Source organism: Haliotis cracherodii, unplaced genomic scaffold (assembly GCF_022045235.1).
Source record: "Haliotis cracherodii isolate W230 unplaced genomic scaffold, xgHalCrac1.p SCAF_19, whole genome shotgun sequence".
NCBI classification, from domain to species: domain Eukaryota; kingdom Metazoa; phylum Mollusca; class Gastropoda; order Lepetellida; family Haliotidae; genus Haliotis; species Haliotis cracherodii.
The window spans coordinates 19494524-19510316 of NW_027266274.1; the positions used below are offsets into that span (position 1 = coordinate 19494524).

The window sequence follows — 15793 nt, forward strand, 5'->3', positions numbered from 1 at the left end:
TGTACAAAAGATGACGCTCTGAGACAAGGTTGGGGTAGTAGACTCAGGTGTTTTCGACTGTCGATGAATGCATATCTTTTCTGTCTCTATGTCTTGTCCCGTCATTCTGGGCCTTCAACTCACCCACAGCGCAGACAGTCCACAGTCCTGGGTGAGAACCAAGTGAGATCCCAAAGCTGAGTCAATGTTGGTCTCACCCAAGTGAGATCCTCATGTAAAGTCAGTTTATTGGCCTCATCTGGGTGAGATGTTCGTAATATGACTCCTCACAAAATCACCACGTAAAGTCAGTATGGTGGACACCCCTCCGACCCCAGTGTGAAGTCAGTGTGTTGGACTCACCCAAGTTAGAAACTCACCCGGGTAATATTCGTGTTATATGATGACTCACCTGGGTGATATCCCTTAGTAAAGTCAGTATGTTGGACACCCCTCCATCCCCCGGGTGAAGTCAGTGTGGAGGACTCACCCGCATGCATGTGTTGCCGAGTCTTCACATAGCTCGGTCTGACTAGATGCTCGCCATTCGATTGAGGTCCAACCTCCGCATAGATGTCTTCCCCTGATGGCACGGGTGACGTTGAAGACGCCCGCTCATGGTCGCTGTCGGAAGGGTAGCGACCTTGGTACAGGTTGGGCTGGTCGTACAAAGGCTCGGAGTCCTCTGTGCTTTGGCTGTGGCGGAAATAACGGCAAATATAAACATAGGAACGATTCTTTGACATATGTGGACATTCAAGGTTCATCTCAACATTGTGTTACTGTCAAATAGTCTCTATTATTGACTGAAGTAACAAGTCATACTCCATAACAGTACCAGTACCGTGTTGTCCGTTCTCACTTTATTATTCATTTGTTAATGAATTTAACTATTTTTGAAAATATTATCAATTTCATGTGGATGCATGTACATTCAATCAATCATATGAGAACCTTTGTTTGATTCTATTCCAATCAAGTGACTATTTTCCATGAAAGGATCCTGTGTAAAGAAGGATAAATACCACAATGATGGGAACACAGGGACACATCTTTACAATACTCAGGACAGGGGGGGTTTCCATGGTGTTCCAAATAAACCTCCAGTGATGTCATCCCATTGTCTCATCACTGTCTTCATAATTCATTAAATCCCAAACTTACGCAATACCTGGGATGTTATAAGTAAAATTCCATGATTTCACACAAAATACTGCCAATTATATACTTCAGAGGATCAAATTTATAAGAGAATGAACCACTATGCTACAGAGGCACTGATAAATCCCAATAGGACCTATTCTAACCCGGACTCTCTTAAAACAGCATAGGTAGGTGAGGACCTATTCTAACCCGGAACCAGCATAGGTTGCTGGGGACTTATCATAACCCGGAATCTCTACAACCAGCATAGGTTGCTGGGGACCTATTATAACCCTGAATCTCTACAACCAGCATAGGTTGCTGGGGACTTATCATAACCCTGAATCTCTACAACAAGCATAGGTTGCTGGGGACTTATTCTGACCGGGAATCTCTACAACAAGCATAGGTTGCTGGGGACCTATTATAACCCAGAATCTCTACAACCAGCATAGGTTGCTGGTGACTTATTCTGCCCGGGAATCTCTACAACCAGCATAGGTTGCTGGGGACTTATCATAACCCTAAATCCCCATAACCAGCATAGGTTGGAGGGTTGAGACTGATTCTAACCCAGTATCACCTCAAAAACCCTGCATGACGCTGAAAGATTTGTCCCCAAGTTGGGACCTGTGGAACCTAAGGCAACTGTGCCACCCATGCCTTGAATCTGTCTGCTACCATGTCAATCAGGAGTGTTAATAGGAACATCATGGAAACACGCCCCTGTGAGGTGAGGATGTCCCACACAACATTTGGAGTGTAACAGTACCATTTCACCTACCATTCTACCCACCTATTACTTGTACTACTCTTGGTGGTATGATAGGTATTATATGGCAGTGGGGCCGGCGGTCTTCGGTCAATGTAGGTGCTGCGCTCGTCGTACGCCGGAGGGCTCTGCTCGTCCACCGGCTCGCGGAACATGTCCTCCGACTCCTCCTTCCGCTCCCAGGCTTCCTTGAAGAATGGGTTGTATACTGCTGCTGAAACAGGAAAGTGTGCGTTACGCTTCACTAAACACTCTGCCTGGTGGAGGATGCGGTTCCTGGCCTACCCTCATTACCCTGCTAATTATTGGGTTTATTTGTTGATGAACACAGCACTCAGCAATATTCTAGCTTTATAAATAATCGAGTCTGGAAAAGTGATTTTGTACACTATTAATTACGACGTTGGTTTGTTGTTTAAAGCTACACACAGCAATATTTTAGCTATATGATGGCGGTTTGTATGGTAAACTATCGAGTCTGGACCAGTGATTTATTACACTTTTAATTATTATGCTTGTTTGTTTAACATGTCACTCAGCAATATTCTAGCTGTATGTTGGTGGTCTGTAAGGAACTGTATGGACCTGACAATCCAAAGAGCATTGATCCAACATGGTATGATGATCGCTAGGGTCCGTCACCGTGTCAGACTGCCTGATCCATTTGGTCGCTTCATACGACCAGAATAGGTTGCTGGGGATAATTATTACTAATGGATCCAGCTTATCTCAAATGTAATTTATCTTAGCTTTTCTAATCTAGTCTTTTTAAATGATGTCTATTTAAGGCATATGTAACAAATGCCACAAACAATAAGAATCATTGCAAAAATCGTCTATTTGGCTGATATTTCTAAAGTGTCATTAAAATGAATTCCAAACTATGACAGTGTCACCTTTAGAGTGAGAGAGTTAGGTCTAATGTTGCTTTGAACTGTGCTTTAGTTATATCAGCGAATTGCCACCTGTGTCCTGAGTGAGTGAGTGTGTGAGTGAGTGAATGAATTTGGCTTAATGTTGATTTGAACAATATTGCAGATATATCATGACGTGACAGCACTGCGTGCAGGGAAAGCCTAAAGCGATGCAGGTTTCAGACTTTTACCACTTTTCAGAAACCCACAAGCACAGGTATGGAGCTGACAAACCTAGAACCTTGATCGGGTTAACCTGGGATTCCAACCCATGATCAAAGGTTTCTGGAACACCTCAGTGATGTATCAGCCGGCACATTCACTACCACCCAGCAACACTCCACTCAAAACACTGTAAAACTAAATTCTTGGCTAAACTGTTCATTCTATATTTGTTTTCAGAGAGTTTATCCACTTGAAATAAAGAAACATTTAAAAAAGAATTTGTTGCAGCTACTTCTGAATTATTAATCACTGCCAGATTACTTTTGGAAACCAAACTACTATATGACTAAATGGTGTCTCATGCTGTAGTTGTTTGTTTGTTGTTTAACGCCGCACTCAGCAACATTCCAGCTATATGACGGCGGTCTGTATATAAATAATCAAGTCTTGACCAGACAATTCAGTGATTGACATCATAAGCATCGATCAACACAATTGGGATGTGATGACATGCATTACCAAGTCAGCAAGCCTGACCACCCGATCCCATTAGTCGCCTCTTACGACAAGTAGAGTCGCCATTTTACGGCAAGCATGGGTTGCTGAAGAACTATTCTACCCCGATTCTTCATGAGCTGTGCTGTAGTCAGAACAGCAGCATAACATGATGGGAGCATGAAACTTAAAGCAAGGAAACTACTTTAAGTTGATCACAAATAAAATATGTACATTTGACCATTTTCATCTCAATGAACAAAGAACATATCACATGGCTAAGAATATTAGTTCTACAGACAGCAAGATTTCTAAGACAACAAATATTACAAATCTACACAATTTGCTGGCAGGGTGAGTGAGTAAGTTGGGTTTAATGCTGCCTAGAACAGTATTTCAGTAATATCACAGCAAATCAGCTTGATGGGAGACGAAGACCTGCAGTGACATAGACAGTTACCCAGTACCGGTATGGTGCTGACAAACCATGAATCTTGGATCTGAACCCATGGTATGGCAGGAATGCAGGATGACAAATACAATACTACGGGTTTATGCCATCCATGCTGAAAACACAACACACAATACTGATTAAGTGAGTGAGTATGGTTTTACACATCTTTTAGCAATATCCCAGCAATATCCCAGCGGGAGACTCCAGAAATGGGCTTCACACATTTTACCCATGTCGGGAATCGAACCCGCTAACGTTTTCAATTGTAGGCTACTCGACCGCCCCCACAACACACAATAAAGCTGACAGGCTTATAATATGACACACAATACACTTCATCCTAACTACAGTCAAGTCTCGTTAATCAGACACTCGTTAATCCGACAATCGCCTTTATCCGACACTTATGATATGAACCGATTAAATCAGTGCTATTTAGACCCATTAATCCGACAGTCTCGCACTCCCAATCCGAAACACCTAATTTGCAACGAATTACCGAAATCACTCATTAATCAGTCTCGTTAATCCGACACAGTGATCAGCGTACTCTGTCACTGTGGTCATCTGCCCGCGAGTACACAGCCCGTGTTTTGATGCGAGATGAGTCGGCTGGAAGCTGCATATTACAATGGCTGCAGAGATAAACTTGCTTAACAATAAACAATTACTGCTTTAAATAAGAAAAACAGGATTAATCACATGCTTAGATTACCTCAATTTCATTAAAATCAGATACAAGTTCTCGCTATCACCGAGGACATACCATTACAGGTCACGTCAGAACAACCTTTCGTGAACTATGATCTAGCAATGAAATGACGAACAGCAAGTCACCGTTAGCCACTTAGAAAGCAGCTTTCTTAAGCTATGCGGTACGAGTTTCAAACTTGCACCTTCCATTCCAGACTATGCTTTTTTAAGTATTTAGAAGAAGTCATACAGTCCGTAACAGTTGTTTTGTGTTGAGCTTTAGAGGTTGCATGATTAGAAAACCTATTCCACTAACAATGTAACATAACAATATGAATATTTCATTTTAATTTTTTTATAATGTGTTTGTATCGTTATCTATCGTGTAGTTGGCCGATTTTCGATCATGAACGCTGATACTACTTAATTTCGTTTATCCGACATACTCGTTAATCCGACATAATCCTATGGAACCAACCATGTCGGATTAACGGGACTTGACTGTAGGTAGCAAACAGGTGTCTTCACGAAAACAATAGATCAACAACTTGAGGGCATCTGAACACAAAATACAATATGAAAATATGAAACAGAAATGACAACACATTGCCGGACACTGAACTTTGCAGAAAGACATGGACTTGTGCAGAAAGACATGGAATTGTGAAGACATATAACTGTGTAGAAAGACATGGAATTGTGAAGACATATAACTGTGCAGAAAGACATGGAATTGTGAAGAAAGACATGGAATTGTGAAGACATATAACTGTGCAGAAAGACATGGAATTGTGAAGACATATAACTGTGCAGAAAGACATGGAATTGTGAAGACATATAACTGTGCAGAAAGACATGGAATTGTGAAGAAAGACATGGAATTGTGAAGACATATAACTGTGCAGAAAGACATGGAATTGTGAAGACATATAACTGTGCAGAAAGACATGGAATTGTGAAGACATATAACTGTGCAGAAAGACATGAACTTGCGCAGAAAGACATGGAATTGTGAAGACATATAACTGTGCAGAAAGACATGGAATTGTGAAGAAAGACATGGAATTGTGAAGACATATAACTGTGCAGAAAGACATGGAATTGTGAAGACATATAACTGTGCAGAAAGACATGGAATTGTGAAGACACATAACTGTGCAGAAAGACATGGAATTGTGAAGAAAGACATGGAATTGTGAAGACATATAACTGTGCAGAAAGACATGGAATTGTGAAGACATATAACTGTGCAGAAAGACATGGAATTGTGAAGACATATAACTGTGCAGAAAGACATGGAATTGTGAAGAAAGACATGGAATTGTGAAGACATATAACTGTGCAGAAAGACATGGAATTGTGAAGACATATAACTGTGCAGAAAGACATGGAATTGTGAAGACATATAACTGTGCAGAAAGACATGAACTTGCGCAGAAAGACATGGAATTGTGAAGACATATAACTGTGCAGAAAGACATGGAATTGTGAAGAAAGACATGGAATTGTGAAGACATATAACTGTGCAGAAAGACATGGAATTGTGAAGACATATAACTGTGCAGAAAGACATGGAATTGTGAAGACATATAACTGTGCAGAAAGACATGGAATTGTGAAGAAAGACATGGAATTGTGAAGACATATAACTGTGCAGAAAGACATGGAATTGTGAAGACATATAACTGTGCAGAAAGACATGGAATTGTGAAGACATATAACTGTGCAGAAAGACATGAACTTGTGCAGAAAGACATGGAATTGTGAAGACATATAACTGTGTAGAAAGACATGGAATTGTGAAGACATATAACTGTGTAGAAAGACATGGAATTGTGAAGACATATAACTGTGCAGAAAGACATGGAATTGTGAAGACATATAACTGTGCAGAAAGACATGGAATTGTGAAGACATATAACTGTGTAGAAAGACATGGAATTGTGAAGACATATAACTGTGCAGAAAGACATGGAATTGTGAAGACATATAACTGTGTAGAAAGACATGGAATTGTGAAGACATATAACTGTGCAGAAAGACATGGAATTGTGAAGACACATAACTGTGTAAAAAGACATGGAATTGTGAAGACATATAACTGTGCAGAAAGACATGGAATTGTGAAGACATATAACTGTGTAGAAAGACATGGAATTGTGAAGACATATAACTGTGCAGAAAGACATGGAATTGTGAAGACACATAACTGTGTAAAAAGACATGGAATTGTGAAGACATATAACTGTGCAGAAAGACATGGAATTGTGAAGACATATAACTGTGCAGAAAGACATGGAATTGTGAAGACATATAACTGTGTAGAAAGACATGGAATTGTGAAGACATATAACTGTGCAGAAAGACATGGAATTGTGAAGACATATAACTGTGTAGAAAGACATGGAATTGTGAAGACATATAACTGTGCAGAAAGACATGGAATTGTGAAGACACATAACTGTGTAAAAAGACATGGAATTGTGAAGACATATAACTGTGCAGAAAGACATGGAATTGTGAAGACATATAACTGTGTAGAAAGACATGGAATTGTGAAGACATATAACTGTGTAGAAAGACATGGAATTGTGAAGAAAGACATGGAACTGTGCAGAAAGACATGGAACTGGGCAAAAAGATAGGGCTGTGCAGACAAAACATGGAACTGTGCAGAACAAAGCAAGGCGACAACATGAAGAGTACACGCGACTCACTTCCCGTGTCTGCGAGTCCACAAGGAGGCGGCAGCAGCAGGGAGGAGAGGAGGAAGGATGAGTGTCGGAACATCGATAGGGATACACACAAATGCTCAGCAAACTTTGCAAAGCATTAACTAAATCCTTATTATTTTCATTCTTGTCCAACAATTATATCTGTGTAATAACGCTTGCTTGTATCTACTACTTTACTCTTCTGTGTCCGGACCTTTTGTAAATGTTACTCTAAACACGTGGGCTGTCATGTGATAACCTTATCAAACCTAAAGATCTGGCTACATGAAAAAATTTGGTCTGAAGACAAGTGACTGTCCTACAATCAGTGAAAACAAAGGCACTTGACCACTTACCTCAAGCAATCACCTAAAAGAAACTTTTGGATGATTAGAAATTTCTTATTTTAAAAGCTTCTTTGTCTACACGATAAAAAATTGGGTTCTATTGTAGCTAAAACACTTGAAGAAGTTGGCTCCGAGAAGCACTTTGACAAACAGGTGCAGGTAGGAGAATGGTGAGGAAGGAGGTTGGATCAACATTTGTTCAAGTGGAGTTGTATGGTTGAAGATGAAGCACCAACAACCAAGACTTGTACAGCAGAGATGGTGTGACAGGGAGAGGGTAGTAATGCCTATGAGAGACTTCATTTGTTCAGTTGGGGAGTAGGGATGGTTTCACACCGCTTTTAGCTATATTCCTTCAATATTAAAATGAGTGACACAAGAAGAGTGGTTGCATTAACATCTGAGCTATGTGACTGATCCCATGCTCAGCTTTATGTGGGGGGAGTCACAGTTTGTAGACATTCGCAGTTTTGTGAAATCCACAAGCGTTCACATGATGAAAGACCAAGAAACCTAGTCAGGGATCAGCGGATCCTGGCAGGTATGGGAGACAACTCTGTCAGTGAGTTGCAAGGATTCATTGCTTCATGTAGAATGGCATAGACCTTTTCATTATTAATGCATATAAGTCTTATCGTGTCCTTTAACATTAAACATCGGAAAATACTTCAGTTCTGAAATCAATTTTATGTGACAAATGATCTTTGCCTTCCTAGCATGTATAAACAAAACAAGTCCACAAACACCTTCACCATCAGGTCCCCAGCAATGTATCTCTACTATTGTCCTACAACTGTACCATGTATCTCTACTATTGTCCTACAACTGTACCATGTATCTCTACTATTCCCCTACAACTATACCATGTATCTCTACTATTCTCCTACAACTATACCATGTATCTCTACTATTCTCCTACAACTATACTGTGTATCTCTACTATTCCCCTACAACTATACCATGTATCGCTACTATTCCCCTACAACTATACCATGTATCTCTACTATTCTCCTACAACTATACCATGTATCTCTACTATTCCCCTACAACTATACCATGTATCTCTACTATTCCCCTACAACTATACCATGTATCGCTACTATTCCCCTACAACTATACCATGTATCTCTACTATTCCCCTACAACTATACCATGTATCTCTACTATTCCCCTACAACTATACCATGTATCTCTACTATTCCCCTACAACTATACCATGTATCTCTACTATTCCCCTACAACTATACCATGTATCTCTACTATTCCCCTACAACTATACCATGTATCTCTACTATTCTCCTACAACTATACCATGTATCTCTACTATTTCCCTACAACTATACCATGTATCTCTACTATTCCCCTACAACTATACCATGTATCTCTACTATTCCCCTACAACTATACCGCGTATCTCTACTATTCCCCTACAACTATACCGTGTATCGCTACTCTACAAAGCAGGAAGTTGCAGCAAGGCGAGGCTGTGTTGGCTGCGCCTGGTGGATACTCACTCTGTTGGGTGAAGTTGGCGGTGGTGGTCATGAAGTGAGCAGCAATGCGGTCTGCCAGCGAGTTGCCGTCGGTGATGAGACGTTGACTGTACTGACTGGAGTAGAAGGACGACGCACCGCTGCTGTCCGACACTGCCAGGATCAGTTTAGGCACATTGGGGAGACGCAAAGCAAATGCTCTGAAAATAAATTGTGAAAATAAAGTAAGCCAGTAAGCATGGTTTATTAATTGAGTGAGGCTTGCATCTGCTCTTTAATAGATCAGGCATGTGATTTACTAATTGACAAAAAAGACTTCAACTCATGTTGTTTTCAGGAATCTGTTTGCACAGAGAGGAAACCATAAGCAAAGAACAAAGTTTGAAAACTTGCACAAAATACAGAATTTTCGTATACAGACAGAAAAATCCCAAGCCTTCTATATCCTTGGCACTTTCGGCCTGTTCTATAATTGGATTGACTGGTTTAGATATGATCATTTACTGTCACCGTCACATAGCGGAAATACTGCATACTTCCTGGGAAATGTACAGTAAACTACGGTTACAACAAAGTCAAAGGACCACCATTTAAGTTCGATATAACCCTAGTTTTGTTATAAGCATTTCGACTGTCAGACATCTTTGATCAAGTCATGTGACCTCGTGTTACTCAATAACTAACAAAAGTGTGCACGATGTACTTCCTTCATCTCATAAATGACTAAATACAAGTAAATACAGGTTATAAATATATCACTGATAGTTTCACTGACACAAGAGTCACTTGCTGTCAGTCAGGAAATCTGTGAATCTTGCTTTGAACTTTGATTGAAAGACGGACCACAAAGTGAGTTTGCCATATCCATTATTTCGTCATAAGTGTGTTCGTTATAACAGTTAATTTTATATGCAAAAATACATAGCAATTGGCCCGGACCCAAATCACAGTTCATCATATCCGCAGGGTTTTAGGCGATGCACAAATGTGAGTCCAGTACACACAAATGTTGAGAAAAAGAAAATACATCCTAAGGGACATATAATAACTTTTATCATATAATGGGTAGGTTTCTCGGCAGGATAAAGCCAACGGACAAAAACGATATCCGTTGGGGTCATATGCGGATAGAGATGCAAATATCAAAGGTCAAGTAGGGACTACTTTCAGTGTTTATAAACAAACATGGAGTCGCACTTGTCACTCGGCGATCGAGTCATAATTAACCATCGTGAATCTGGATGAACTACAGGGATAATTGATACAATTATTAAAAAAAACTTATATACTGAAAGTCAGTGTCGAACTGCGACGTAACTAAGGAATTCTATAAGTTTGGGCAACTTTGGAGATATAAATTTCGAAACAATTTTGCGAGGGCACTAGGCCTAGCCAAGCGGGATCAGAAGCCATATCTGTGCTTGTAGACCTCTGCGGCTTGAAACCTTTTCCACAAATAAAAATAGTTGGGTTTAGGCGAAATATGTATGAATTGTTACCTTGTTTCGTTTTGGCGCTGTGTATACATCTGACTATACTTCTTAACGTTATGACAGAACAGGCCGACTGTGAACAATCACTGGCCGTGATGTCTCATAGACTAGGGTTAGAGTAGCTTCCCTTTGACAAAGGGCAGTTACTCTAGCGGACAGACCGATGGATTGTCGCGAAAGGCAAGTTAAAACAATTGTTGTTTTGCGTATATGTTGCTTCGCCACTGTATAAGAAACAGATTTCAGTTTGAACTATATTGGCTACTGTCACTGTCCGACTGACACATCACCTACCCTGTGAAGTAATAAATATTAATGCGCGCATTCCAGGAAAACTCGCAATGTTTAGGTAATGTTTGTGAGTGAGGGGAAGCGATTTTCAAGCACAGAATTGAAGAATGACATTATATGATAAAGAGGTTATCACGCCTGTGTGTTTAGGGATGGTAAATATCCTGTATTAGGAATAAACAATATGTATTTAGCTCGCCAAGGCTCGCTAAATACAATGTTTATTCCTAATGCAGGATATTTACCATCCCCAAACACACTCGCGTGATAACCTCTATTTATTGTACCTTCAGCACATCAAGAGCCGTTATGGGTGTCTGTCATTTCATCCATCAATCATGACCACTGTCCACATGATCACTGATTCATTCCAGGCTCTAAAGTGAGTGAGTGAGTGAGTGAGTGAGTGAGTGAGTGAGTGAGTTGGGTTTAACGCCGCTTTTAACAGTATTCCAGTTATATCGCGGCGTGTCAGCTTAATGTGGGAGGAAAGCCCGAAGTGATGCAGGTCTCAGACGTTTACCACTTCGGTGAAACCCATGAGCACGGGTATGGTGCTGACAAACCTAGAAACATAATCGGGGCGAACTGGGATTTGAACCAACAATTATAGGTTTCTGGCGTGCCCAAAGGACACAACTCTGCACAGCAAATCGCGGCGCCTTAGACGACTGGACCACCTGTGCCCCAACCAGGCTCTAAAGTATGTCATGATTACCAATGAGTGTGTGGCTTTTGTGCAATGCCTCAGTCAGTATCACGCATCAAAGAAGTCTGAGTGCCTGACCACCTGATCCTGTTAGCCGCCTCTTACAACAAGCATGGGTTACCGAAAACCAATTCTTACTAGATCTGTAGGACTATCAACTTACCTGAGCGTCATAAGAGAAGCTTTCCGTTTGGCGGAGTATACAAGAATGTAGCCATGTGTGACTTGTTGAAGGTCGTGGCTGTCCCCATGGTAAGATGACACTTCTATTTCTATTCGCTGTTTCTGATACTCCAGGAAAGTATCGAGAGTAATGAGATGGGGTGCCTTTGGCGACACTCGGCAGAATTCATTGTTCAAGAAGGGTCCTAGCGGGACGTCCACCATGAACTCATCACCGCACATCATGCACACAGATATCCTGAGGAGAACAGATGGCATAAATGATCATACAATGAGAAAAGGTGGGATAAACCATTATACAATGAGAAAAGATGTTATAAATCATTATATGAGGACAAGACACGTGTCACGTGGCAGTTGTTCACTTTCTTTGGAAGAGTGGATTGCCCTTATAGATCACCATTGATCTTGTAATGTAATCAGGTTTTCAGGTATTTTTAGAAGTTTTATAAACAAGTTACATGAGAAACGTTTCTTACATTGTTGTTGTGATAGTCTAATAAAGAATTAACTCATGAAAACCAAACACAATTTGCACCATGACCAGGTGATTCTGAAAGGTAAGGGAAGCAACTCTGCACACCAGACAACTCGACAACCTTGTTCCTAATTTAAACAGAGGGTTTGATAAAGTAGACATGTGTAAATTCTGGATGTTGCCACGGTGAGTTCTTTATGAGAGCACCAGAGTCTAGGAATGATCGGTGCCTGTGTGAAACAAAGCCCAAACCTATGATCAATGATGACCAGCTAACATACAAGGGAAGCAACTCTGTCCTGCTGGGCCATCAGTGTCAATCATGTCAGGGTATATTCAGCAGACTTTACACCTAATCTGTGTGACACAGTTATGAGTTCTATGCTGCCTTCAGCTTTATTCTAGCCATATCAAGGTTGGGGACACAAATATTTATTTCAAACGCAGATAAAATGACATTTGAAGCGCAAATGTCAGAGTATATTAGAATGTAGAATATTAGAAAGTATACTGTAAACAGCTTTATTTCTGCACCGTTAAAATATTGCGAATACCACACCAAAGACAATACTGCAACTAGATATTTTTGCGAGTTGCCGTGTTGAGATGACCCCTCGATTACCAAACAATAGACAGCTTCTCTCCGAAGCTAGTTAATCTGAGTTGGCCGGAAAGTTGACACCAGTAACAGTGACACTAATTGGTCTGTTTACACTGTTACATTTGTGATGTATTGTGTGACCATTCTGCATTCATTTGTGTTTTTAACTTATTGAGTAACTTGTGGTTTTGGTTGATTATTTCAACATTTGATGATGTGTTGCAATGAATAAAGTATGTATGTATTATTTATACTTATTTTTGCGTTTTTAATTTTTGTGATTGAGTCTCGTCGCAAAATTCGCAATAATAAAACAGTCGCAAAAAATTCCCTGTTTACAGTATTCATTATGTTATGTTAATATCTGTGAAATAGTTACTTATCTTGATCTTGAAGTTCAAGTTAGATGTACACATGGCGTACAATTTTGCACCAATGTGAGTGTTCACCTAACTTAACCCTCTCGGTAAGTAATATAGCTTGTAGCACATAATCTAGGAGTGACCTGTGGAGGAGTGTTAGCTCACCTCGTATCTGCACACATATAGAAGTGGTCAGTGGAGTGTTAGCTCACCTGGTATCTACACACCGTCTAGGAGTGACCTGTGGAGAAGCGTTAGCTCACCTGGTATCTGCATACATATTGAAGTGGTCAGTGGAGTGTTAGCTCACCTTGGTATCTACAAACCATCTAGGAGTGGCCTGTGGAGGAGTGTTAGCTCACCTGGTATCTACACACCATCTAGGAGTGACCTGTGGAGAAGCGTTAGCTCACCTGGTATCTGCATACATATTGAAGTGGTCAGTGGAGTATTAGCTCACCTTGGTATCTACAAACCATCTAGGAGTGACCTGTGGAGGAGTGTTAGCTCACCTGGTATCTACACACCATCTAGGAGTGACCTGTGGAGAAGCGTTAGCTCACCTGGTATCTGCATACATATTGAAGTGGTCAGTGGAGTGTTAGCTCACCTTGGTATCTACAAACCATCTAGGAGTGGCCTGTGGAGGAGTGTTAGCTCACCTGGTATCTGCACACATATAGAAGTGGTCAGTGGAGGGTTAGCTCACCTGGTATCTACACACCATCTAGGAGTGGCCTGTGGAGGAGTGTTAGCTCACCTGGTATCTGCACATCAAATAGAAGTGGTCAGTGGAGTGTTAGCTCACCTGATATCTGGCTGTGCATGCTCTGAGAGGAGCCAGCCCCCCATGCTTGATGAGCAGCGGCGAATGACAGCCTGCAGGGCTCGATGGATCTGACAGCTGTCGAACTGCGTGTGTGAGGCCTCATCTATATCCTCAGGAATGTTGATGAATTCACCATGTAACCTAGGAAACCAATACAGATTCTGTACAAATCAAAGTTGGAAGGAGTGAGTGACTTCTGATGAATTCACCATGCAACCTAGGAAACCAGTACTATGGAAACCCGGTATATCTGGATGCACCATTCTCAGTGAAGTGTCCCAGATTTCCATATTTCCAAATGATCAATGAATCATTGACAAGGGTAACACCAATAGATAGGAATATGTTCACTGAAGCCGACATGGTGGGAGTCCAGCATTATAGTTTAGCCTCAGGTTGTCATGTGATGTCACTGCTGCCAACCTTAGTACTTGTATTTTGTAACGACCACCTCATCAGGACACCACAGCTGGACAATACTGGTATTTTTATCACTTTGTTCCTTTTCGACTACACCAGCTTCCGATAATATGAACGAGTGTCTCGACTGGATGGATGCAACACTATAAATAAACTTCATACCAGGCGACATGCTAACTTTCGTAATAGACGGAGTAAGGCCAAACAATGACCCTCTCTTTCACTGTGCCATTTTAATTTCTTTCTTTTAATATGCATACTACTTGAATATAGTATGTGAATTATGGAAAAAACACATTTTTGTATTTTAGTTTCAAATTTGAGACAGTTGGCAGCTGTCAATAACTGTCTTGCCTTATTAAGTCAATTGGATTCCAATGTTATCAAATGAAAATTCCGAACAGATCTTTAAAGATGAGAACTCTATTCTAAACTTCTTAGTTATATTTCCAAGTTGGGCTGATCAAGGAAGCTTAAATACATGATAATCAAATCATCATTGTCACTGCAGCTTACCTTCTGGCAAGATTCTGGCCATCATCGTGGAGTATCTCCCGCTCCTTTTCGCTCTGACTAGAATTATAGGCTTGTATGACTGCAATGGGCATCCCATTGAGGGCCTGTACATCCTGCTCGAGATCAGTAAACAGTGAGCGCTCAAGGCTCTCCCGCACATACGTCAGAGTATGCAAGGAGTTGTAGACACACACACATCCTGAAACAGAGGCCAGCGAACAATGATACCCGTAATCAAAGCCACGTGCTAATGCTTATCATAGATCAGGATTTCCTTTTTTGACTGAGGGAGAAAATCTGACATGGACAATGTACAATGATTGTATTTCGTATCAGAAATGACATATAAGACACATTGATGTCCATGATTCAATCACAATAATCTTTCAAACTTCCAATGTCCTCCATACTCTGTTCATTCAATGGCATGCACAGCGGATAGTACTTTCATCCACTCTGAATTTGTTTAATATTTTTCATCCTGTAAAAGTACACACACACATCAATGAAAAACTTTGGTACCTCAACAAGCATATGGAGAGTGTTTATTGGCTCTGAGAGAGTGCAAGTGAAAGAGCCTATGTATTAATATATGAATATTATATCATGGGTACTGGGGACATTGATGTCCTCTCAGGAGGCAAGTATGGGTACTGGGGACAATGATGTCCTCTCAGGAGGCAAGTATGGGTGCTGAGGACATTGATGTCCTCTCAGGAGGCAAGTATGGGTGCTGGGGACA

General features: G+C 40.8%; 1 protein-coding gene across 11 annotated transcripts in view; it reads right to left on the reverse strand.

The window, feature by feature from the left end:
• The window catches only part of LOC139466845 (rho GTPase-activating protein 190-like), a 103479-nt gene that overhangs the window by 25937 nt on the left and 61749 nt on the right, over positions 1 to 15793 (reverse strand). For 9 of the 11 annotated variants that reach the window (XM_071248575.1, XM_071248571.1, XM_071248574.1 and 6 more), the window contains exons 9-14: positions 15052 to 15250; positions 14095 to 14256; positions 11826 to 12083; positions 9191 to 9369; positions 1907 to 2108; positions 470 to 675 (exon numbers count right to left, since the gene is read on the reverse strand). In XM_071248575.1, the coding sequence (XP_071104676.1) occupies positions 470 to 675; positions 1907 to 2108; positions 9191 to 9369; positions 11826 to 12083; positions 14095 to 14256; positions 15052 to 15250 (1206 nt within the window). The remainder of the gene's footprint in view (positions 1 to 469; positions 676 to 1906; positions 2109 to 9190; positions 9370 to 11825; positions 12084 to 14094; positions 14257 to 15051; positions 15251 to 15793) is intronic. The other 2 variants (XM_071248572.1, XM_071248573.1) reach the window with 2 other exon arrangements.